The sequence below is a fragment of the Chelonia mydas genome, chromosome 1 (assembly GCF_015237465.2).
Source record: "Chelonia mydas isolate rCheMyd1 chromosome 1, rCheMyd1.pri.v2, whole genome shotgun sequence".
Taxonomy (NCBI): domain Eukaryota; kingdom Metazoa; phylum Chordata; order Testudines; family Cheloniidae; genus Chelonia; species Chelonia mydas.
The window spans coordinates 175,053,469-175,079,884 of NC_057849.1; the positions used below are offsets into that span (position 1 = coordinate 175,053,469).

General features: G+C 39.8%; 1 protein-coding gene across 28 annotated transcripts in view; it reads left to right on the forward strand.

Moving 5' to 3' along the window:
• The window catches only part of ROBO2 (roundabout guidance receptor 2), a 1,527,115-nt gene that overhangs the window by 1,428,177 nt on the left and 72,522 nt on the right, over positions 1-26,416 (forward strand). For all 28 annotated transcript variants that reach the window (XM_043538357.1, XM_043538373.1, XM_043538358.1 and 25 more), the window contains 3 exons: positions 10,647-10,878; positions 19,404-19,528; positions 23,056-23,227. In XM_043538357.1, coding sequence (XP_043394292.1) covers positions 10,647-10,878; positions 19,404-19,528; positions 23,056-23,227 — 529 coding nt within the window. The remainder of the gene's footprint in view (positions 1-10,646; positions 10,879-19,403; positions 19,529-23,055; positions 23,228-26,416) is intronic.

Below are 26,416 nucleotides of genomic sequence, written 5' to 3' on the forward strand. Positions count from 1 at the left end.
ATTTCTTTTTGCGAATACAGACTAACACGGCTGCTACTCTGAAACCCTTGGCTTCTGTGTAACAGTCCTTCAGTGAAACGTCAAGAGCCTTTCCTGGGCAGGATAGCTATCAGGAATGCATTTAAACAGGCTTGCCTGGAGGTCCTAGTAAAATAGGGCTTCTGAATACAAAATGGAGTGCAGTTTGAGCCAGACACACTCATTCTTTCCACCAGGAAGAAATGAAATAATGTGAACAAACTCTCACATTGGTGCCTACCCTGTTTTTCATAAGGAAAATATAATTTTTTATGATTTATAATATCAGATTTTTTGCTAGATCCCTTGACGTGAAAAGCAGTAACCCTACACCATCTAACAAGCACACAGTGTCCACCAGTGATACATCAGAATTGCCCTAAGGAAGGAAGAGATTGGGGAGTGTGGGGGGGGGGAGGGGGATGGAAGGGGGGGAGTTAGCACTGCTAATTAGAAAGTTTCTAGCAATCAAGACAAAACCATTTAATTAATCACAGTCTCCGGGATAGCAACCACACTATTCAGAGAGTAAAGCCAACTTTATTAATGTAACATAAAGATCCAGCAGAGCTAGCATCCAAAAGGAGACAGATGCCAAAAGAATGATGACTCTTTCCCTTTTGGAAATTCCTGTTTGGAATTCAAATGCTTTGCTAGGTGATAGACCACCTAGATGCCTTTCTACCATTCTGACTGCTGGCAAACTGGCGTCAGTCACTCCCCTTTTTTGAGTTCTGTTGTTACAGGTTTTTAAAATTATTCTGAAATTGTCTCCTCTGTTCCAAATCAGGACTTGAAATTCCAGAAATATTTTCCAGAAATAACAACTGTGTGATTTGCAAACTTTATATATATATTGCATTCAAATATCTATGTCAAAAGAAGTCTGAAACTGTAAAATTAAGCCCTCAAAAGTTAGGAAATGGCAGAATTAAAGTCACCCTTGCAACTTACTTTGCCCCCGATACAAGCTTTAATTACATGGTCACAGAGTATTTTTTCCACCGGACCCTTGCCTCATTCAGTGAATGGGTAGTTGTTCAATATTTCTTTTTATCTTCTTTATTCAAAGAATGCCCCCAGGCTTTATTTAATGCACACCATCCAAACCCTGTACCGAATACAAAATTATTAATTTCCTCCTAGGTGCTGCTATAGTGCTCTCACCATAGTATCTGAGTGCTTCACAAACATTAATTTATTTATTTTCACAACATGCCTGTGAGATTAGATGGTATCTTTATCTCCATTATATACATGGGGAATTGAGACACACAAGATATTGAAGCCAAAATTATCAAAAGTGTCCACTAATTTTGTGGGCTCAACTTGAAACACCTTTGTACCTGATCAGAGTGTATATCATTTTTATACATTCAAAGCACAGCTCCAGTTGACTTCAGTTTTAGTTGTGAGGGCTCAGCACTAATACAAATCTGGTCCCATGTGTGGTTGCTTGGGTACCCAGAAATTGAGGAACCTGTCAGTAGTGGCCAACCGTGAAAATTCTGGTAAGGTACCTCTCCAACATCATAAAGGAGCTCTGTGACAGAGGCACAGATAGAATCCGAATCCAAATCCCCAGGGCAGCATTCAGCTTTCTTTAACCATGAGACCCTTCTTTATCTTCCTGCAATCCCTTGCCTCATTCATTACACACCTTCCACCTTCTGCATCAGATAAAGCAGGGGTCCTATAGACAACAGTTTCCTTCACTACAAAACCCTGAATCATCCTCAGAGCAGGTCCATCCTGTGCACTGAATGAGGCAGATGTCAGGTGAAAAAAATAGTATATGATCAAGTAATTAAAGACTGTAAAGAGGCCCAAATTAAGCTTGCCCAGGAGGCAACCTTATTTCTGGCTTTTCCTAACTGTTGAGTACTTGACTTTGGATGTAATTTATTAATTAATTTTAAAACAAATGCAAAAAAAATCTATAATGTGGAACGATATGGATCCTCAATTTAGGGCATCAACAGGGTATCACCTTTACCTCCACACATCTACCGTTTGAGCTAGGGGAATTACTAGTAGCATTAGAAAAGACTTATCCTATGTAAGTATCAGCCGCTAGAGGGGAATGAGATACACACTTGGTCAGTAAATTTCACATCTATTTGCTAACAGAAGAGGAATGCGGAGATTCAGGACTCCTGGGTTCAATTACCAGGGCCTGGAGGGGAGTGTGTTCTAACAATTATAGACCCTTCTGCCTTGTGCCTCCAGCCTATCTCTGTTCCTCTCTGCTCCCCCACCCCAGCTCCCTGTGCTCTGCCCTCCCCTCTCTGTGCCTATCTAGCAATCCCTAACCCTTCACTTCTGTTCCCCACTCCCTCTCCAATCAACCCCCTCATACCACTTCCTTCCACCCTCCCCCTTTACAACTATCTAGCCTCTCTTCCCTCCTCCCAGCGCCTGCCCTCTTTGTCCTCTGCATCTAGCCCACCTTCCATGCCCTGGCTACTGCCCCACTCTACTCTGGCTCCTATCCACTCCCTCCTGGTTCCTGCCTCCCTCTCCCTCTTCTCCTATTTATCCCACCATCCTGACTCCTACCCTTCATTCCCCTCTACACCAGTCCCCCGTCCCCTCTACTTCTGTATATACCCTCCAATCTCTCTCCTTCCTCTCTGCTCCAGTCAACCACTACTATATCCCCCAATGGCTCTTGCCCCCCTCCTCCTTTTATCCTCACCACCCTCTGTCTCCTGCACCCCCCTCTATCCATTTCAAACCCCTCCCCCCTCACAAACACTCCATACACCTCTGCCTTCTAGTCAGGTGGCTTCCTCCATCTCTTCCATGTAGGCTGGATTGCAACAGAGAGAGCATCGAGAGCCAAAGAGAGACAGTCTCTCTGCTCCCGGTTCCTGTGGCTAGTGCCACTGCAGCCCCTGCCAGACAGGAAGCCCAATTTCAGGGAAAGTCCCACTTAGCTCTGTAATTCTGGGTTATAGTATACTTAGTTTCCCTGTAATGGTGGGCACCCACAGTCTTGTTAGCACACAGGAGCTGGGAAATGTTGTACAATGCTGACTGCAGCTGGCATCGTCAGAGAACTTAGCTGCCAATCTCTAACAAGTTTTACTGCCCATGTACAAACTGAGATTTTTCTGAAGTCTTAAAAATTGGCCAAACTTGGGTGGCTCTTTTTGTTTTATTTTTTATGAGAACAGTGAACGGCATGTCCCTGACATCGGGGAAACTCACCTCTCTGCCAAATGTTCAAATCCCTGCTTCATAAGAACGGCCATACTGGGTCAGACCAATTGTCCATCTGATTCACTATCCTGTCTTCTGACAGTCACCAAAGCTAGGTGCTCCAGAGAGAATGACCAGAACAGGCAATCATTGATTGATCCATCCCCTATCGTCCACTCCCAGCTTCTGGCAATTAGAGATTAGGGACACCCAGAATATGGATTGTATCCCTGACCATTTTGGCTAATAGCCATTGATGGACCTATGTTCCATGAATGTATCTAATTCTAGTTTGAACCCCATTATAGTTTTGGCCTTCACAACATCCCCTTGGCAACGAGTTCCACAGATTTACGTCCATTGTGTGAGGGAAGGATTGGAAGTTCTCAAATAAGCATTTGTATGAATTTTTTAACATGAGCAAATCAATGGATTTTTTTCCTAATCTTGTCCTTGGAAACAGGTGAACCATTTTAGCAGAAACTTTCCAAAAAATTCAATTTGAGTCAGACCTTTGATATGGAGAAATTCATAGAGTTTGGCAATATTATAAGCAACTGAAAACAGGATCTTGTAGTGGATAGGTAATCTTGACAAAAGCTTACCAGCTCCACCTATAAAGGATCCAAAAGCAAGGGCAGATAAATTCTGGAATCGGCTTCTAAGGGAGATTATGGAATCCCCAGCTTTGGAGGTTTTTAAGAACAGATTAGACAAACTCCTGTCAGGAATGGTCTGGGTATACTTGGTCCTGCCTCAGCTCAGGTGGATGGACTAGATAACTTCTCCAAATCCTTTCTAGCCCTACATTTCTGTGATTCTGTGGGACTTAAAGGAGAACTTGTACTGGAGCAAATTTGGAAATGAAAACTTTTAAACAAAGGAATCAGTGTACCTGGGAAGTATTTTTGAGCTTTCTGCTAGGTTTTATTATTACAGATGGGTGAAGAGGGAACATTATCTTTTGTTGTTTTTCAAACTGTTTATTTCCTTTGGTTGCCAAAAAGAAAGTGAAATTATAGGGAATGTACACACACATCTTTAACATTTTGAGTCAGGGTTGTTATAAGAAAACATGTTGGACCTGATCCCACTATGAGTTTTATGCAGGTGCATCCTCTACACCTCTAAAGTCTTCAGTAGGGCTCTATACAGGCACTGGGATCTGTCTATGCAGAGTTGACAGTAAAACAAGGGGCATATTAAGGAAATGTAGCACATGAAGTCCCTAACTGAGGCTGTGAGGAGTCAGATTTATGTCTCTTCATGTACACATTTAAGTAACAGAGTTGTACTGGCACAAATATTTGCATAAAGCAAATCTTAAAGTCACAGGCACAAGTATTTGTGGAAACTGAATTTCACATTCCTGTGTGTGACAAAGTTGGATTTTCTGCAATACATTTATGAATGATAAGCCTGGCAGTGACTTACTGGACGAGGGATTATTACCATGTTGGTAAAAAGCATTAAAAAACTGGCCTCTCTGCAGGGAAGCTAAGCAAAGATCCCAAGTGGTAGAATGAAGGGGAAGGGCACCAGGTGGCTGTGTTAGGAGCTAAGCTCAAAGAGATACAAAACATGCGTCTGGAACAAGAGAGAGAGGGACAGAGAGACAGGCAGCCAAAATGAATTCCACAACAGCTTTACTGGGTAGAGCCCTGATGTTGGCCAATCTTAACTCTGTCTTCACATTTGCTTCTCTATACTAACCCAGGGGCTTCCCAGTGCTGTTTTCCAGTTGACTAATAAACCCTGCTCTCTTTTGGAAAAGTTTCCTGGTTTCTCTGCAAATACTTGCTGAGGTGTGTTGATCCCTGAAGAGGAAAAAAAAAGCTTCTATTCAGAGACTGTCACAGTTGGACTCACTGGGCAGAAACAGGAGTGCTGCAGCACAGAGGCTCAGTCTTGGAGGTGCTGAGGCTGTGTGGCCTACCCTTAAGGAAGAGTGGGACCCCTTGAAACACTGAAGTGATTCCTCCAAAGGACTGTTTAAAATCTAGGAAGAAGCACAGTTCCTGTGCATCCACAACACCATGTGTGTGAGAATTCACATCAGCTGTGCTTGTGTAACACCGACAGACCCCGGTTGTGGGTGCGCAGGATCAAACCTGGGACCTATGAAGCTTAGTGCATGAGCCTCTACTGCATGACTAAAAGCCATATGCCTCTTAGCTAAGGCTGTAGAGTATACTCATTAATCTTTCTCTAAGTAGTCTCAGTGCTACTAGATGGGCCAGAGCACCACACCCAGGAGGTGTGTGGGTTACACTTGCAAACTCATGTAATAAGAGAATGGAAACTATAGTATGTGACTTGTCTGACTAATCATAACTAGCCAACACAGCATAAATAAATTATGTCCAGTGAGCTGGACATGATTAGAACACATGATTAAAAATGGCAAGACATTGAATAATTTTGAATAACAAATATATTTAAGAAATGGTTGTCTGCTCATGGGTGGCCTGTGACAAGAAGAAGAGCCTACATGAGTCCAATACATTTTTCATTATGAATTATTTGCTCAGATCTGGTCACCATTGAAGGTGTTTATGATACTTTCTTTTAAAAATGTTCTTTATTGGGGTTTGATTAAATGCCCAAATGAGGATGTCATGTACTCCTTGTACATGGCAGGTTGCAGGGCTGCTACTAGCATGTCAGGCTTCCATCATGGCTACAGAGCTTCCATCATTTTGAGAGAGAGACAAGAGATGTGTTGTCTATGACAGTGGTTCTCAAATTAGGGTTGTCGCTTGTTCAGGGAAAGCCCCTGGCGGGCCAGGCCGGTTTTTTTACCTGTCGCATCCGCAGGTTCAGCCGATCGCGGCTCCCACTGGCCGCGGTTCGCTGCTCCAGGCCAATGGGGGCTGCGGGAAATGGCGGCCTGCATATTCCTCGGCCTGTGCCACTTCCCGCCGCCCCCACTAGCCTGGAGCGGCAAACCCGGCCAGTGGGAGCTGCGATTGGCTGAACCTGCGGATGCGGCAGGTAAACAAACCGGCCCGGCCGGCCAGGGGCTTTCCCTGAACAAGCGGCACCCCTAGTTTGAGAACCACTGCTCTATGAGATACATGAATGCATTGCTGGCTATAGCCATTACTAGCTCAAGTGAGGTATGTTATAAGTGGTCTCACCTAGTGGCTGTACATTATAATATAGTTTGAGCATTCCATTACAGAGGATAAATTTCTAAATGTCAGGAAATGATGAGTAAACTCAGCTGTCTGAAATAATTTGTATATGTAGGTGAAACACATGATGGAAACGTTATACAATTCTGAACAGGATCTCTGCTATTTTACTGGCTTAGGACCTATGTTGCTGATTCTTTTTATGTTTCCCTTCATTTTTCTTTGTAATGGTATCAAAGCTCAGCTGATCTATCGAAAAATGGATTTTCCATCCCAGAAAAAAAAAATAGATTCCAAAAAAACTTTCATCTCAAATTGAAACCAAAAGCCCAAACATTGATTTTATTTTTAAAAAAACATATTTTCTGCATTTTTGTTTTTTGTTTCGGGTCAATCAGATTCTTTCATTGTGATGAGTCAGAACATTTTGTTTCAATTTTGACCATTTGTAATTTACATTTTTAAAATTTAAAATGAAACAAAAAGTTGTTTCAAAACAAAAAATTGAAACAATCTGTTCTAAAAATGGCAAAATGGGACTTTTTTACCCTCTCTCTCCCGTGAAATTTTCTCAAAAATGATAGTTTCACAAAAAAAATTGGTTTGGTCTTGATGGCATTTTCCAACAGAAAAGTGTTTTGACCAAAAAAAAAAAAAAAAAAAGATCAGTTCTAATGTGGCACCCTCCTGCTGTTACATCACTTCAAGAATGCAGCTTAATTCCCCTGCCCTGGTCCACTCTGCATTCATACTCTTTTCATTTCTTCTCTTCTATTCCACAGTATTGTTTTCCCTCTCTGCCAAGAGTTCACCTGATCCCTATAAAGTCTTTTCTTCTCTCTCCAACCCCTGTGCCTTCTGTGGAGTGTTAGAAAGTTGGTTCTGATGATACTAGACAGGTGGATGAACCAGCTGACTGATTTTAATTCATCTGACTGCCCCTCAATCCTCTGCTTTCAGTCACACACTGTGCACAGCATAAGACACGGACTCACACACACACAGCATGGGAGCTGGGAAGCAAGGAACTGAGAGAGGGAGCCAGCTGGCTGCCCATCCCATAGTTATGCAAGTAAACCCCATGGATTTCAAAGGAGTGGCAGAGATAAGAAATTATGAGCATCCCTTTAAATATTAGGTGTATCCCACTGCAAACTTCAGGAGTAGTGTCTTATGAGTGATTTCAGAGCAGACTAAGATCCTGCATCCAGCCTTTATGGATATTCTGGCCAGGTATGAATGCTGGTGAATTTCCAACGTTATGGTGAGTTCTTCCTGCTGAATTTGGCACAGATTGACATGTACAATAGCCGTGACCAAACTCGCAAGTTATTCCGCCCAGATGGAGAATTGCTATTGGCATAATTATAAGTAGTATCTTATTCAGGATATTCTGAGAGGAGAATTTACATACAAAAGAGTGTCTTTAGACTGAGGCTTAGTGGGCTCGTCCCCAGGAAGCCATAACTACAGGGTTGGCTAAGTGATGAATTTCTGTGCCATATTTTTAACACCTGAATAGCCTAATAGTATAATCTAATGGGTTTAGAATCCATACAACATTTGGTGGTAATGTGCATAGATCTGGAAAAGGCAGTTTTCTGTTCCATAGAAATGTATCTGTAACTAGTGCTAATAGTGCACAGAGTGTCACTAGTGTATGTTAGCTGGTCCTATTAGTAGGTAAAACAAACATGTTAGTTCAGTACAAAATGTACTGTTGATTGCCTACCCTGTGTAGGAAACTCTGATTGGTGTTACAGTTATTTCCTCTACTAAATAGTCATCATGACATAGAGATCAATTGTGCCTTTTAAGGCACCACATGATATCGGGGGCAGTGTATAGCAGCAGCCCACCATCCATTATTCTCTGGTACCAGGTTATAAGCCCCTTGAAGGCATATGCACCCTCTCATTTGAAGGAAGAAAGGTGCCTTAGATCCACCTCCTCTCCAGCTCTTTGGGGGTGGATAGCATCGCTATCTGTACTAGCTAGGAGTAGTCTGTGGCTGGATCCTGGGAAGGACAAGAGAAGGGAAGTGTTTCCTTGTGTCCTCCCTTATCCTCCTTGCATATGATTGTGGGGCCACCCACAGTTTGGCCCAAATACATGACATTAACAATAAGTCAGGGTGTTTCAGGTGGCAGTACATAAGCATACACCACAAGTGAAATAATGACACTATAGATGGTGTTTTATTAGTTGCACTATTGAGTGAGTTATAAAATGGTTAGCAAGGTCTTCTGTTCTCAGTATTTAGTAGTATAGTGAATGCCTGTAATACCTCACACTTCAGAATTGAAGATATTTAATGGCTAAAATCTGGTGATCCAAATTAATAGTTATAGTTTCATTGTATGCAGCTTTAGGAGCCTTCAGTTCATTATTAGATGTACTCTGTGTGGGTGGGTTATACACAACCTACTGATTTCCAGCGTAGTATTTTTTAAATTTTCCCTTTTTGACAACTCTTTGCACCCATCAGTTCTTAAAGATTCAGCCCCCCCCAAAAAAAGTCAAATTAAAAGTTACATTGTATTTTTCTGAAGTGTAGAGAGAAATCTAATTTAAAATTAGTTTTGGATTATTAAACAGCTTAGCCATGTACTACAGTTTAGGTGAAGATGATGTGTTATAAAGTATGCAAAGGAGTTAATACTGTGTTTTGTAGTAAACGTGAGGTTCATAATGTCTTTACATCTGTAAAACATTTAATTAATGAAAGTCAAACATGGATAAAAACAATTTACCCTGATTTACAGACTCCCTTCATCTGGAAACAGCTGCTTAATGTTCTTCTTAAAAACACAGCTTGATTCTTTCAGTATTAACAAGCTATTATTGTGAGTTATGGTCCTCTTTCAGTGCATAAATTCACTTAAAGTGAATGTAGAAAAGTTTATAAAATGCAAGCTTAATGTTGTTGTAACATATGTAGCAAGGTTTTTAACAGTGACAGTTTTGATTAAAGACATTTTTTCTTTGCTCTTGTAAATTAAGATTTCTTCTTGCTTGTTCTGTTTTTTTAATGTTCTAAGAACTGAAGAACTTAATGACTAGAAAGTGAAGGTATAGTAAAGGTAGTGGAAGTCAGAAGATCTTGGTTTGTGCCTTCAGTATTGGACCCACTTATTTTTGACGTAGCCCAAACAAGCATAGCTCTAATTCTGGAAAACCTTTGATGAGTTAGCAAGCTGTCAAGAGGGTGAAGGAAATCGTTCTTGTCAAAACTCAGCTAGGAGACTAGAGTTAACAACCCAGTCAGCTATATGTCCAAACTGACACACAGAACGTGCTGCTTGTATTATTTTCTTTGGCTGTTTGCTTGACAACTGCAGAAGTGAAAATCTTCTTTTAGCATGCAACATTTTTGACTGTTAAAAGAGATTAAAATACAAATTTGTGCAAATGTTACAGTACAGTATAATACCTCAAACTTATTCGATATGTTACCTTTTTTTCCAGATAAAAATGCTTGTGGCCACTTCAAGATAATACATTTTGAACTATCTTTCTTTCAATTACAAGTAATGTTTATTGTTTTGAAAGACAGGGTAGATTTGTTATATTACTGTATACAACCCTGAACTTGAATTCTGTTTGCATGGTAACAAATTAAATACAAACAACAACAACATTCCATCCCCATCTGATGGCATGAGTGCTTTGTAACTTCAGATGGAAATAGACTGGTTAGTCTAGGAACACAGGAAACAACACATTTTCTTGGTCATTGTTTTTTCTGCATCTGTCTATGTTTATTTTGCTTTCCTGAATATCTCGTGAGAGGACCGTCCGTAAGCCAAGTAATGGACTAATAGCTAAAAGCATATAGTACATCTTCAAAGCTTTGTACTTTTCTGAAAATAAATTGTTTTTCCTTTCTTTCTCATATTTCAGCACATCAGTAACCAAGTTAGCTTTAATTCCTTTACATGCAATACTCATTATGACAAATTGCTAGAAAATTATCTACTTATGATTTTTGTTATTTATGTTATGCTTTGAGATGTAGGTGGTTGTATCATTATATCTAATGGGAAAAAGTAAAGGGAACAATGAGAGAGAGATTTACACCACTTTAAAAAAATTAAGTGAACTGACAGTAATCCACAAGAAGTTTTAATTTTAGATTTAAAGGAAGTCAGTAACACAGGCAACTGACTGCTTTGCTGTTTGACATAAACACATCAATACAGTAGGTAGCCTTTTTGGTTTCGTTATTGGATTATGGATCCTGTACTTTAAAACGTGTAGTAACGTGCCAATTAATACCATTTCCAGGTTGACCGCCAATCCCAGTTTATTCAGGGCTATCGAATAATGTATCGCCAAACATCAGGCCTGTCTTCTCCAATGGCATGGCAGAATTTGGATGTGAAAGTCCCCACTGAGCGCAGCGCTGTCCTAGTCAACTTGAAAAAAGGGGTTTCTTATGAAATTAAAGTTCGACCCTATTTCAATGAGTTCCAAGGAATGGATAGTGAATCAAAGTCTGCCCGTACTACTGAAGAAGGTTAGTATAATTGTCGAAAGAAGCAACAGGCTTCCCCATCTTGTCTCAAAGGGGAAATCATTGTGTTCACTGTGAAGACTGTGCAAATAATTTTGTTCTAATTAGTTTCCAAAATGTCTATACATAATTCACTGAAGATTTCTCTGTGTTGCATGAAAAGCTGGCTTTAGGATTTCACCTAACAATCTATTTGGCTGGTATAATATTATGGGGTCTGAACTGGCCAGTCCTATGCCTCTCTTCTCCAGAAGAGTTACCTTTTGTCTCTTCAATGTGGGCAGCAAGCAATTTTGGGTTTCTGACACATGCTCTGCAACAGCGTTTCCTTTAAAGTATCCAGGCTGCTGGTGCAGCAGACCCTGGTCCATGGTTTGCAAGTAGAGAAACCTTTTGCAGATGACTGAGTAATAATAGCCATTCTTTTCTAAGTGGAAAATAACATAGATGGATGACATGGCCAGGAGAAGATGATGGGTGAAGGACTCCCAATACTGCCTTTAATTAGTGTGCAAATTAAGACTAATCCAAGTAGCACACCATTCTTGAAGCAGCTCTCTATGGTGCTAAACACAATGAAACCAGTTGTCCGTTTCTCAGTGTCAGGAAAATATCCTTAAAACACAGATCAGAACATGCATATGATACAGAAGTAGCAACCGTATTATAACACTGAAATGAAGAAACAACCCTCTGTACATCATGCAACATAGATGTATTGTTCTGCTTAGAAAGAGATGCTTTTAGAGTTGTCTGGAGTGTAAAAAGAGGAGAAACTAAGCTGGCTTTGACATAACTATTCCCCCGCCCCCAGCTTTTTTTTTTTTATCTGCCTGTCTGTTTATCTAATCATCCCTATTTCCATAGTATCTGAGCCACCATTGGCATCTCTTGGATGGTCTTGTAGCCAAACTAAAAGCCTGGAGTCAAGAGATCTGGGTTATCTTCCTGGCTCTGCCACAGACTTCTTTTGAAACCTTAGGCAAGGAATGTAGGCCAAGACTTTCCAAATGGGCATCTATTTTTTTTTTTAAATCTTGACTGTAATCTTTCTGTGCCTAAGGTTTTTTTATCATTCAAATATGGGTCTATATGATTTCCATTGCTCACAGGATGTTGTGAGGAAGTTAATTCAATAATGATTGCAGCATGCTTTGAGATCTTGGAATGGAACATGTCATCATCATAGTTGTTGTTGTTATTATTATTTAGTACTATTATACTTTTCACCTTCAAACCATGTTATCGTTACTTAATTAGCCAACAGTTAAGTAACCACGCCTGGGATCAGTGCTGTGAGTTAGATAGTTGCTGTCCCTGTTTTGCAGATGGGGAAACGGAGGGTTCTATGACTTGCTTGAGATCATAGAGGGAGTCACTGGCAAAGGCAAGTTCAGAATTTGGGAATGCCTGACTCCCATTGCTTTGATTAGATCATAAATCCTAAATTGTTCAGTAAAGATTAGCTTCACTGTAGTATGAACAAAGCTTGTTTTAAAAGTTTCAAACAAGAAAATTGGAAAAAGCTTACTAGGTTAAAATTGCTTTGCTAGAATTTAACTGTAGGATTTTTCTCCCCCTCACTAGAGGATTTTATCCTTGTCCATTCTCAATTGATTTTTGTTGTTTATTTAGTTCATCTAAGTGTCTCCTGCTAAAGTTAAATTAAGACTCACTAAAAAAGAAAAAAGGCTTTGTATCTGTAGTCTATTTCTGTAAAGTACTTCAGGAGTGACCTTTTCATTTATAACCCTCATCTCCCAGCAGAACCTGTCAGGTAATTTCCTACTTTAAAGGCCACTTTTTCTTGTGGAATAACTTTCTACACAGTAAAGATTTTTAGAACTTTCCTTGCCTGTTAAAGTCACGGTCCATGTGTATATTAGTCTCACCTTCAGCCACTCTCTTGACTAGTGTCTTCTTCAGAAAAACAAATTGTTGCCACCTGTCAAATGTCAACCACTAGAAAAGATTCCCCAACCCCCACAGTATTTAACTGCTTGCGTGATAGACTTTTTTTCTATCAAAGCACCAATAGGTAAGATAAGCTTCCGTGAGAAAATTAGCGAGTGTGTTTCAATGGCCATTTCCTTTGATTCTTACAGTTATCTTTGCAATTATCTTGCTGCTCATACTTTTGTAAAGATAGTCCCAAATCAATGTTCGGTGAATATGATTTACTTCTCATTCATACATAAAAGGAGTAGTATTTTTAAAGGTATCACACTTATTGCATTGACATCTGATTCTGTTTTGAAAATCAGACTTTTCAGACCTGACTTTTGAAAAAGTCAGTTATACTATCTTTAGAGAAAGCATTTGGAAGAGTGCTGTGAATACTGTATATTTTTGCAACATCAAAATATATAGTTTGGGCAAAGGCAATGTACTACCAAAAAGAAGTTTCAATTTTTTACTGGATTTAATTTTACACAGAATGTTACTTCTGAGGCCTACCTCCAAAAATCAATTTCACCACAGTTAGACATTTCCTCTAGATCAGACATTTGTTACAATTCAGTAGCCATTCATCTCCTACCTCTTTGGCCTTGTGAAAGTAACAAATGGAATTCTGTTTGGTTGCGTCTGGAAAAGATGAGCAGTGATTTGGGTTCTTTCAGATCTGTAGCAAGAAGCTGAACACTGGAATAATTGACCTGTCAAGAATCAGGCAAGGTGTTCTCCACAAGCCAGCAGCAAGGGAAATGAGAAAACAATTTTAAAAATGTTATTTTTCAGTGTGGTCTATTTAATAACGACAGCACTGTCAGACAAGTGGTTTAATTTATGGTGCCAGCTTACAGAGCAGTATTATCATAGAGAGAGAAGTCAGGACTGTCTATACACACACACACACACAAAAGAGAAAACTGGACAAATAATAATGGATAATGTATCTGATAATTTTCTGGTTGTTTGTTCACAAATAATCCTCAAAGCTGAACATGATTTTTTTTTCCAAATTCATTCACTTATTTGAAATTCCTCATGGAATAATTAATACTTGGTCTGTGTGTTGTTGGTGACCTGTTCATTGCAAATGTATGGTATTCTAAACTTGAGCTCTCTTGTTTAGTGGTCATTGGACACTGTTTTCATAGTGTCCACTTGCTGTTTGGATTAGTCTGACTCAAGGCTTCTGAATGCATTTATTAATTTCACTTTCCATTAATATTATTCTATATCCTCTTGAAATTTGCTATTTCCATTAACATTAGTTCCAGTAAATGAATTCACTATAATATTCATAAAATATAAACTCAAAGAAGAAATGAATACAGTTGAACTAAAGGGTTTTTTTTTAAATGAATATTTTTCAAAAATATCTTGCAGTATTTACAGTTCTCTATCTCTACATATGTTTGTACAGTATATATATGTGATGTATTATCTTTCCATATGCATCGTGTATTTTTGTATAAAAATTAATGTTATACATGTTAAAGAAGGAAGTGAATGTATTTCAGCAAAACAGTACTTTATATTGTAATGCAAAGAGGATAAGCAGCTTAGTTTTAGTCTTTGCCATTATAATAATAATAAAGGTGTAAGGGTGTGGTGTTAAGTATAGAAGACAGTACCAGTGTGGGAAGCCCTACCAGTGAGTGGTATTGGAAAGAGAGAAAGGCAATAGGTTCCGGAATGGAGACCCCAAAGGAGGATGGTTATAGAGAGAGATGGCCTCCAGGTTCATGCATTTATTATTCATTTTCTTTTAGAATCAGGTATGCATACGTTTATTTACTATTTTGTTGTTAAAGAATAATGCTTTTTTTTATATTGATACTGTTTTTATTATGTGGCTTAGTTCTGTTTCAAGTGCTACAAAACTTAGGTCCTAGTCTTCAACTGCACCAATTTTATACTCAGCATGGTTGAGGAAAGTAGCTCTAGGCCACCTTTCTGCTGTACTGATTTGGGTTGGCCAGGGGAGTAACCTAGAGCAACTTAAGTGCTGCTCAAGTTACATCAGCTACTGCAGTCCCTTAGAGACCATTACACTGCCATGGGCGAGTAAAGGACTATGGTACCACGCTTAGCTGCTTGGAGGCAATCAAGAGGTGAGGGCCCCATTATGATTTGGTACTAGAAGTGGGATTTTCAGTCCAGACCCTGAACGAAGGGATAGATGGTAGCACTCCTTTGGGTCCTGCAACAACAACAGGCAGCAGCGCAAGAGCAGAAGAAGATGACAACCATAAGAGAAGAGGATCCCACAGCCAACCTGCTGCTAGTGAACAACATGATAGAGCAACAACAAGGAAGTTTGGCAAGAATTCCAGAACGCTTTCTATCATAAGATTTTTGAACCATATGGGGAAAGTTAAAGTCCTGAGGGCTATGGAGAAGAGTCCCAGATCAGAGCAGTCCCTTTGGAGAGGTCAAGCAGGATATTCCTACAGCTAGGGGATAGGAGGTGGCAATTAGGAAAGCAGATAAGAGGAGTTTTGTGTGAAGAACCCTAGGGCCTACAAAAGTGAAGTGGCCTCACACTTGTGGGGGACTCTTCCACCTTAGTGCAAGGGTGTGGCATTAAGTATAGAAGACAGTACCAGTAAGGGAGGCCATACCAGTAGGTGGTACTGGGAAGACAGAAAGGGAATAGGTTCTGGAATGGAGACCCCGACAGAGGATGGTTATGGAAGGAGGTGGCCTCCAGGTTCATGCATTCAGAGAGCTTGTGGAAGGTCAAGAGATCCTGAATAGGGATACAAAGATATCCCAGGCCAGCAGTGAGCTCAGAGGGAAAAAGCAATGTAGGTGGATCCTCCAGGCCTGCTTTGAGAGTTTTCACAGAAGTAGCCAATCAGAACCCAGCAGGCACAGATAAAAGGAACTGCCTGGCCTTAGCAGGTCAATTCCTGGCTGGGACAAGAGAGGCAAGTGTGGGTTCTCCTCTCTGACCACTGGTGCTCAAGGGATAGCCAGAGTTTGGTGCTGGCTGCATTTGCACAGCTGGGTTTGCGGGGGAGAGAGAGAGGACTAAGAACCTTGACCCTGAGATAAGAGTAAAGCAAAAAAAAAAAAAGGGGGGGGGGGGAGGAGTGTCTTGGTAGGAAGCAGCCCAGGGAAGAAACAACAACAAACTGAAATTTAGGACTGTGTGGCGACTATGTATAAGGTCCCTGAGTTGGAACCCAAAGTAGTCAGAGGTCCCACGTTCCTCTACCAGCCACAGTGGCATAAACACGAAGAAGGGGACATAGCTTATTTGAGAACCTGAACACAGGGCTGAATTTAAAGGGTCCAGAGCTGGGGCTGAAGACCCTGGTGAAGTCAGTAGTACTGTTCATTTATTGAACTCTTTACTATCCCAGAAGGGTTTCATTTGGACTTTGACTTGCCTGGAGGGCCAAGCCACTGAAGCCCCACCAAGGTCAGCTGGCAGCCTACAGGTGGTTCCAGGCATGAGAAAAAGACTGTGTACCACACCCAGCTACTAGGAGTCTCTCAAGGGGTGAGATTCCCCCCATTACAGTCACTAAAAGGAGTTGAGTTTAAATTCCTGGATCCAGATTTGTAGGTCATATTCTGCAAAGCATCAGGTATAGTGGAGAAGCCACAGGAAAAACTAATGAATCCTGAATTGACTCAGGAAACTTGAGTGATCCTGATATCCCATCTGTCCTGAGGCTGCCGGGGCTTTTGGGTAACCCAGGCATTGAAAGCCAGGGAAGACCAAAAGATGAGTAGGGAGATGCTGGTGACTTTGGGCCCACTTTTCAGGGAACCATGGTCCAAGGGTGTTTAAACAATAAGGAAAACCCAATAACGAAAGGACTTTTCCAGAGTTTTGGTGCCCTCAGAACTAATGGAGCAACAAAATGAACCAGGTCCTTTATGGACAGGAATACAGGAGCTAGAGGAGAAAACTGAGGGAAAGGCTTCAGTTGGAAATCCTGGACCTCAGTGAATTTTTTGTTTAACATGACAGAAATGTACCAGAGAAAACCCTGGACCTAGAGGTTGCTAAGGCTTTCAGAACTTGGCATCAGAGCAAGAGTGAGAGGTGCCTGGAATGACTCTAATGAAAGTGCTAATGATGCTGTGAAATTGATACTGTAGTCTCTACCATAACATCTTTAAAAAATAATTGGGGGACCCTGCACGTCACACATTTTCACTTGAGGAATAAAGGTGTCATGCTGAAGGTGTTGACATTCTTTCCCAGGGAAATGTCTTAATAACACAAATCACTTTATCTGGGGCATGGACATGGGAAGAGAGACTGCAAAAGAATGAGATGTCATAAATTTTCAATACCCTCAAGTGATTAAACATGCAAAAAGCAGCAGGACAAGAGTAAATGATGGAACAGAACAGGAACAGCCCAGGGAAAAGAAGAGGTGGATATTTGTATGGGTTGGGTTCAATATCATTGAAGCAGAGGGAACCTAACTGGCGCTTTTCATGTAAAATAGTTTTAAGATGCAATTAAACTTCTTTATGGAACCAGGTAGCTGAAACAACAGGGGCCTCAAACAAAACACAGGCACATGTCACCGCCTACAACAATGCACATGTGAGGTCATTCAGAAATTTTAACTGTATGGTTGGAGGAGTTTTGTTATTTTGAGTGGGGATGCATGTGAGAGAGATGCACACCACAAAAGGTTACAGATGTAGCCAATTAGTTCATTTTATCATCCCTTGATCATTTTATTATGTGATGTTATGGTCAGTTCAGATGCTATTTCATAGATAATTAATATATGCTAAATAGAAATAAATTGTAGGATTATACAAGTATAAGATTGATAAGTATTTAGGAGAGATGACTGTGTATTATGTGTATAAGTAAAGCATGGCTGGAACGCAAGCCCTGCAGGCTGACACCTGTAAGATGTTAGTTTAGCCATACTAGGCCCTAGGCTTAAGAACACTTGACAGGAGTGGGTGAACTGGGAATAACCCTGTGCAGTAAAGTCACAAGATTACTGTAAAGATGTGCCAATGTGATGTTATGGAAAAGTAGATCATAATAGACCGCAATGTATTGTCCAAAACCACTAGACACCTAATTGTAACATCTCTGAATGTCTGTCTTGACCGCAGGCTACATGTTGTGCATAGATGCTAATGAAAATAAGAGGAAGTAAGAACAACCTATGAAAAATGGGGCACCCCAATAGTCATGGTGTGTGGAAGAACAGATAAGGAAAAGAGGGCACCTTCATGCATATGTATAAGGAGTTAGGTGTAGTGAGAATTACAATATAAAAGAAGGTTCTATGTTTGGGTAAAAGTGGGAAAACCCAGGGAATGATCTCATCCCACCAGCAGGAACCATCCCTCTAGCAATGATCATCTATTGAGAAGTCCATCAGACCCTGGAATATTTTTTTAGGATGTGTATGACTGTAGTTATAATTATTGCATGGGTTTTTGTAGAATTTTTATATTCATGGGTAATTGTAACTTTACTTATTGCTTTAATAAAACTTGTAGTATGGACAGGACTTTGTACTTGTGATTGTGTCTGTGGTCCCTATCCTTGGACTTTGTGTGTTTCTAGAATCTCCACATCTGAAAAAAGCACCAGAGGCAATTTTCACTCTGTTGAGCTTCAAACTGTAGCAACCAGAGGTGAACCCCGGTGGTGTATTATAACACTAATTTCACTTTAAGCAAAATAAAAGGCTACACAGAGGAAGAGCAGAAAGACAGGGGCACAGCCTGAATGAGCACTGGGAGCATGTTCCTGAGAAAACAGCCTAGATAGAGAGATTGTATGAGCTGAGTGCTGTGTGAAAGAGGCTTGGAACTGTGAGCAAAGAAATTGTCATTTGTCTGATTGTTTGATTCCTGCTCTGTCCCGGAGAGGTCTGAGCACTTATATTCTTTGTAAATAAACAGGATTGCTTCAGAGAAATACCTGACTCCATCATCAATTTATCCTCCTACCAACAACCCAAAAGACCCCAACGTTTCAGCTAATCCCTCAAATCAAAAGGAGTAACAATATATATGACCATTTCTCTGGCAGTGTGAGTGAGATTAAAACCCCATGTGTTTTAACTCTTTGGCCAGGCAAAAACTGGAATATCCTACATTTAAATACCTTAAGGATATGTGTCTTTAAAAATATCCCCTTCTATTCATCACTAGGCAATATTAGATCATAGAGGGGCAGTGGGGATAGGGGGATCGGAACAATGCTTAGGGCGGTCTGAGTTAGCAGATTTAATTTATGTATGCAGTCACAACCGTGTGTATAAGAAAATGAATATAAGTCTGAGACTAATTCTAGTTGTAAACTTGAGACATGCTAAACTCAATAAATAAAAGAAGAGTGATTTGCATTGCTTCTGTGTTGCCACAACTACTGAATTTTCATTCAGTGCTGTGCTTCTCTTCAGAAAGACATTTTTCATAATTGTCGTTGCCCAAGAATGTATGCATCTCCAAGCCCATGGGAGTGCAAACTTCATAGATTCTCTGCTTGCTCTTACACTGTTTAAGCAAAATTAATGATCCAGCAACTGGACTAATGTCATTCTTCTATTTGTTCCTTCTACCCGGTACAGCTCCAAGTGCCCCTCCGCAATCTGTTACTGTTCTGACAGTTGGAAACCACAACAGCACAAGCATCAGCATTTCCTGGGACCCTCCCCCACCAGATCACCAAAATGGAATCATCCAGGAGTATAAGGTAAAACTGATGTACAATGGGAGGGATGTGAATTAAACCAAACTGTGTGGGGTTGAATTATACAACATTTTTTTTTGTGGATTTAGATTTTGACATAATGAACTACACATCTGTATAATAACAAGCAGAGAGGTCTGATCACTTACACCTTTCTTCTCACATTAAGCAGCATCAACATTATGTTAAAAACAAAACTGATCTGTGTGGGGGAGAGGAGCCATCCTGTACTAGGCACCACTCTAGGCTCAGGGTGAAATCAGCCAAGCTCCTATCCTATCCTGACAGGGAAGCCAGAGCTACTCCTTCCTCCCTTGCCTGCAACAATGCTGACTCAAACACTTCACTGTAAAAATCACAGTGAGTGACCCTGAGAACACAAGTTCAGTTTGTAATCAAATGGAAATCTTCTTCCATGGTCACTTTTAAGGGCAATAATTTAGAGGCCTGCAGGCCACAAGCAGCCTTCCCAGGCAACAGGTTGAAAATCACTAGTATAGACAATGCCTGCTGTATCAGTGTTTCTCAGTGGGCTAGTAGCTCACTTTAGTTATCTTTTGACCTCTATCACTGATGTGGTGTCTGCAAGGTGTCATCCTCAGAGGCTGTATCAGTCAACGGTCAAGCCCATGCTCTGACCACTTACGCATAAATAAATATTTACAACATGGATATGTCACAGAATACTATCCAATGGACTGTTCATCCCACTCCAGTAAATAAATACCCAGCAGCACGTAGAATGACAGAAATAGCCCTGCACAGCAGGTATAATAGTAGTAAAACCCCTTCAGCCCTCATCACATCCTCTACCCAAATGCCAGGGGGAAATGATAGGCTTGGCAGCATACATGCTAGAGGTCAGAGAATTAACTTGAAAAGCCATGCTCTTGGGGCAGATTCACCATGGGTTTCTGCCAGTGGAAGCTAGTGGGAACCCAGCAACAAAGCTCCAGAGGCAAAAAATCTGCTAGAGGTTTCATCTGGGGAAAGTGGCCACAACTTCCCTTCTTCAGGGACAAATCCTATTGGGGATGTCACCCCTATACCAGAAGGTTGTGGGTAGGGGATACACTATTTCAGTGAGTATCTTCATTAGCCTAGGCTATTGGACCTCATATGGAGCCGCTGATGGATATGGAAGCTGCCCTGCCCCAACAGAAGTCCCAAAAGAGTAGAAGTGTTGGCATTGCCTCTTGTGGATGAAGTTTGGTCATCTCACACAGGAAGGTGTAATTTATAGCCCCCTGCTCCAATGTGGGTGAATATGACTCAGAGATGGAGCAGGGAGGCAGGCACTTACTTTTAAAATCAGTGTAAGCTCTTTTATGTTTCACTCTCTTGAGTGGGTGTTTTAAAGACACACAGTATTTATTTGCAATGTATTAGTTTGTTGTTTTGTTTTGTTTGGTCAATACCACAATTTATTAACCCAGCTATGCTACTGAAACCTCATTTTCACATCAATTCAACTTCATACCAACTCCAGTATGTTAAGGTTTGCTTCATATAAATTCCATTAAAAATATGTTAAGAGAATGTTATGACTTCACAGTTAAGCATTAAAATGTCAGAAAATGCGTAAGGGTTATCCACACAACTCTAACTCTGAACTTTTATACATATGCATTGAGACATAGGCCAAGATTTAAAAAAAACTAGGAGCCTAAATTTGGGCTCTTAAATCCATATTTATGTACCTGATTGACATGATTTTCAAAAGTGACCCAGCAGCTGCCATTTACCTCAGTGGCAAGCATTGTATGATCAGCACTTTTAAAAACTAGGTACCTTATTTAGGTGCCTAAATAAGTGTGAATTTAGGAGCCTACCTTTATGTACCTATTTTTGAAAAACTGGATTAATCTGTAGTTACTTGCTTGTGTGATATTTCTCTCATTAAGTAATATAATATCTCAGCATTTTCCTACAATCTGAGCTATACACACACATCTGCAAATTTTGTTTCTTCCTTCATTTATGCCTACAACAATTTCTTTGTCAAAATAGTCTGAAATGCCTGCATTAACTAAGTGCTGGTTTGCAACCTTATAGTCTGCCTTAAATTAGAAGCACCATGTAATACTGTACTTTCCCAAGACCAGATCAGAGAACAAATCATGATGACTCCTCCCCACTCCCTCATGCACCTGGCCAGGGACTCTGGCCAACAAAGAAGCTCTGTTTGAGCCTAGGGGAGCCAGGGATTCTTCCTCCCCCACTCCTTGCTTACAAGGAAGTGTATCAGGTGAGTAGCCCCTGGTACTGGGAAGCTAGAGTCAAAAACTGAGCAGTGCCAAGCGTAGGAGCAATGGGAATGTTACTCCTGCTTTCTCCTCTGCTGAGCCAAGTAAGGTCTGTGATAATCCAGCCCTTTGTCAGCAACTGCATGTTGTTTTCAACCAGCAGCACCTTCCTTTGGTACAGTAATTACATACATGCATATATGGGATTTTTTTTTATGTATTGCTTCCCTTGAGTGGAATTAGAGTGGTAGTTAATGCATTCTTTAATATTATAGTAATAGTCTCCACAGATCCCTTCAACTAAAAAAGAGTCTCTGAACATCTTAATGCTAAAGTGTCTCAGGAAATGCTCATGAATAAATATAAGAGAGAGAAGCAAAACTGCCTTGAAATAATATACCACTTGCGCCACAAAGTGCTGGTTTGAAATATGGCACATATCAGGATACTTAAGGAACATTTTTTGCATTTGTTGAATTACAGGGTAAAATAAGTCAGACCGCAAAATCTAGATTCCTGAACAATTTCAGTTATGACAGAAACAACATAGCATAGCATTTTAGAAATTGCACACACCCTTTTTCTACCAGGGTAGAAAGCTGAAAATACTTAAAAGGAGATTCTGTATAGTATTCTTAGGAGTGTTTCAACATGCTTCTTTTTGTAATATTGTTGCCCATTTTCTATTCAATAGAAAAAAAATGAGACTGAAAAAATAACTTTAGGAAACCGTAGATTATAGCCATAGTAACTAAACAAGAGCCTGATCCAACAAAGCTTTATGCATATGCTTAATGTCATGCCTGGGACAAGTCACACGGAAGTAATTAAAGTCAGTGGGTGAGATTCTAAGAATTGCAGCATGGAACTTACCGCCCAGGGACATGGGGAAGGAGGTGATTTTAAGCCATCTTTGGATCCTACTGATCCTGGGCTGCTTGGGGGCTTTCTGAATCCCATCCCCAGCTGCCTATGGATAATAGTACCGTGAAGAATGTCTGCCATGCTATGTGCTCCACCTCCAGCATGCCTCTCTACCCCCAGCACTGTTCCTAGCATTTCCCCTATATCAGGGCTGAGAGAATGAGAATTTTAGAGTAAAGTTAAGCATGTGCATAAGTCTTTGCAGAAGTAGGCCTAAATGTTTAAAGGAATTTAGCAGTTGCATTTCAACATATCAGTATATGTATTTCCAGTGCAGTATATTAATATACTGTATTTGTGCACCATTGTTTGCAAGCATGACTATTTTCATATTTTTTATTTCCCCAATCCCTACCCAAGATCTGGTGCCTAGGTAATGAGACTCGATTTCACATCAACAAAACAGTAGATGCAGCCATTCGCTCTGTAGTGATAGGTGGCCTATACCCTGGTATTCAATATCGAGTGGAAGTGGCAGCAAGCACCAGTGCAGGTGTTGGAGTAAAAAGTGAACCACAACCCATAATAATTGGTAAGTGATTGTCTACTCTATTTTATTTTACCGGTTTAGTATTTCAGAAGAGCTTTCATAAATCACTTCTGAAAGCCTAAAAATCCAGTGGAGCAAAAAAACAAGGTGCACTTCAATTTGAGCGATCTAGTTAACTTTAAATGTACCACTGCCTGCCAACACTGCCTCTTCTTCTTCTGTATGGTTCTCACAGCTAATAAGATGAAATAGTTCTTCCTTTCCTGAAACATATTAAAAACATAGATTATCCTGCACAGCTGATTTAATATTTTATTATGAATGTACCACTCCTGCAGGTTGACAGATTTATAGAACTAGCTCTCTTATCCTGTTAAGATGCTTGTAATATTGCCTTATTTGAGCTACTGCTGCGCAAGGCAGTGTTTAAAGTTGGTTTTCTGAGCATTTGAAGTTTAGCATTTCTCAGCTATCCCAAGCACGTGGGCTTCCTTCTGCCAAAGAACAAGTGGTCTCTAGTCCAGCTAGAGAGGAAAGCTGGTATTATCATCTTTTTCCTTTGAAATTACTGTTTCTTATTAGTGGTTTCCGTGCTCAATTAATTTCATGACCTGAGGGAAACCTAGAATCTTATCCTTCTGAGATTCTTCTATAACATAAATTGGGGGTGGGGCAGGAAATTGAACAGAACTGAATTGAGCTTTTTTGTTGTGGAGCTGCATTAAAGTTCTTCGAGTATAGGAATTTGTTTATTAATTTGATCTATTTGAACTACGGCTTTAGGCCAACTGTTAGTGTTGCTTTAAAAATGTGTTCTTTCTAAAAGAGTACTGGGATAAGGTTTTGTAATCTCCTCTTCTATTTCTTATACTGTGCCTTTAGGACTCTTGGCAGAGACTAGTGAAAAAAATGGAAAACGTAACTAAAGCAATGTCTCAGACTCAGAATGTTCATTTGAGTTGGGGTGAAATTCACCCTTCAGAGAAAAGCCAGCACAAGACCTAGCTCCCACTTAAGTCATTTTAAGTGGTTAATGACATTCACATTACAAATGTATCCTCTCAAAAGTAGGGCAATGCAGAAGTTTAGATTTAGGGTTTTTTTTTCTTTTGGAAGGGGAAGTCTAAAAAGGGAGATTAAGATAGATCTATCTTTAGGGCGAGTCTATTCATTGAAGCTTCATTGAATTATGTATGACAGAAAAGGGAAAGAATCTTGCAAGACTGAAAATAATGAACTCAGCTCTTACAAAAACCTTGGAAAGGGTACTAGATATGAATTTGGGGTCTCTCTTTAAATGATCTCTACCGAGAGAGACTGACCTTTCACTTTTAGTTCATTACTTTTGAAAACCTGATTTTTGTGTGAAGTATCTCTGGAAGTACTGCTTTAAGAGTTCAATCCTGTAAAGTGCTGAACACAAATGGTGCTAATCCAGCATAGCATTTAAGCACGTTTTACTTGAAACATGTGAGTAGTTCCATTACTCATTTGCTTCAAGTTAAACGTGTGCGAAAGTGCTTTGCTGGACCGAGGCTAGAGTGCACAGCACCTTGCAGAACTGAGCCATCAGTCCTTCTCTGACTCTTACAAAACTGGTTAATCTACCCCAGAGCTGGACATGGAAAGATATGTTTCCAAGTTTGTGGTATGAAGGTGGAAGAGACATGAGAATGTAAGTACATCATAAATAGGAAAAAGCCAGTTGGAACTTAGAGACTTTTCATTTATTCATTGTTATACTCATGATGTCATTTCTTTCTTTCTTTAATGATCCAGAATATCTGCCTCAACAATCTTGTCTGGTATCACTTTCTGCATATTTAATACCGTTTAGATGAAAAGTGACTAATACATTCTTTTCTGTTTTGATTTTGGTTCCCTTTTTCACTTACATTTTCCCTTTTGTATTCACAAAGCAAGATACAGTTACTTGCAGTCACATTGTCTGCATCTCACTTTTCTTTAAATCCCATCTGTTTATAGACTATCTTGATGAAATTACAGATTTGGTTGGCAATAGGTAATAGTGTTGATGTAATATAGTTAGATTTCCCTAAGAGATGGCATGGTATCACATGATATTTTGATTGAGAAACTAGAATAATGCAAAATCAATATAGCACACATTACATGAATTAAAAACTGGCTAACTGACAGGTCTCAAAATGTAATTGTAAACGGGGAATCATTATAGGGTGCAATCCTCAAATACTTATCTAAGTAACTTTACTCATGTAAATAGACTTTCCGGGGGACTTGATAACAGTTGTCAAATATATGAAGGGATGTTATAAAGAGGATGGTGATCAATTATTCTCTATATCCACTAAAGGTAGGACAAAAAAGGAATCAGCTTAATCTGCAGCAAATGTGATTAGGCTAAATATTAGAAAAGACTTTCTAACTATAAGGATAGCTAAGTACTGGAATAGGCTTCCAAGGGTAGTTGTGGAATCCCCATCATTAGAAGTTTTTAAGAACCGGTTAGACAAACACCTGTCAGGGATGGTCTACTTAGCCCTGCCTCAGTGGAGAGACTAGATGACCTCTTGAGGTCCCTTCCAGCCCTGCATTTTGGTGATTCTATAATTTATGCCCCTGGGATTACTCAAGTGAATAAAGTTACTCACATACATGTGTTTGCAGGATAAGTTTTGATTACATGGGGAAGGGACCATAATGTGATTTTTTTTAAATTATCTGCACAGCTATAGTGCAGTATAAACAATACCACAGTGATATCTTACCTTGCCATTCTAATGACATATCCAGGTATCTATAATAAATTTTTCTTCCCTAATTACATTAAAATACTTTCTTACTGTGCTTTGTAATTACTATCTTGAAACTATACTTTGATTGCTTGGTCTAATACAAAGAAACAGTTATGAATTGTGTTTTTTCCATGAACTGCACTTGTCTTTAAGCCTTGCAAAGCTTCTGTAAAGAAATATATGTCAAACTTGTTATTTATAGGAAAAAAAACTAAAGTTTTGCTCACCAGTGTTGAGGATGCTGGAGAAGAAAATGTAGTTGGATTATAAGAAGAAATCAATTTTAAAATAATATTGATTAATAATATAGCTATTATTTCAGTAATCAGTTGGCATGTTCATACTTATATTTTATAGTTGGTGTAATAATATGAGGAACAGCTGCAAACTTTCACAGTAATAGGTACAATCAGATCTGATGTATCTAATTAATTTTTGGTCCAACAAATTAGTT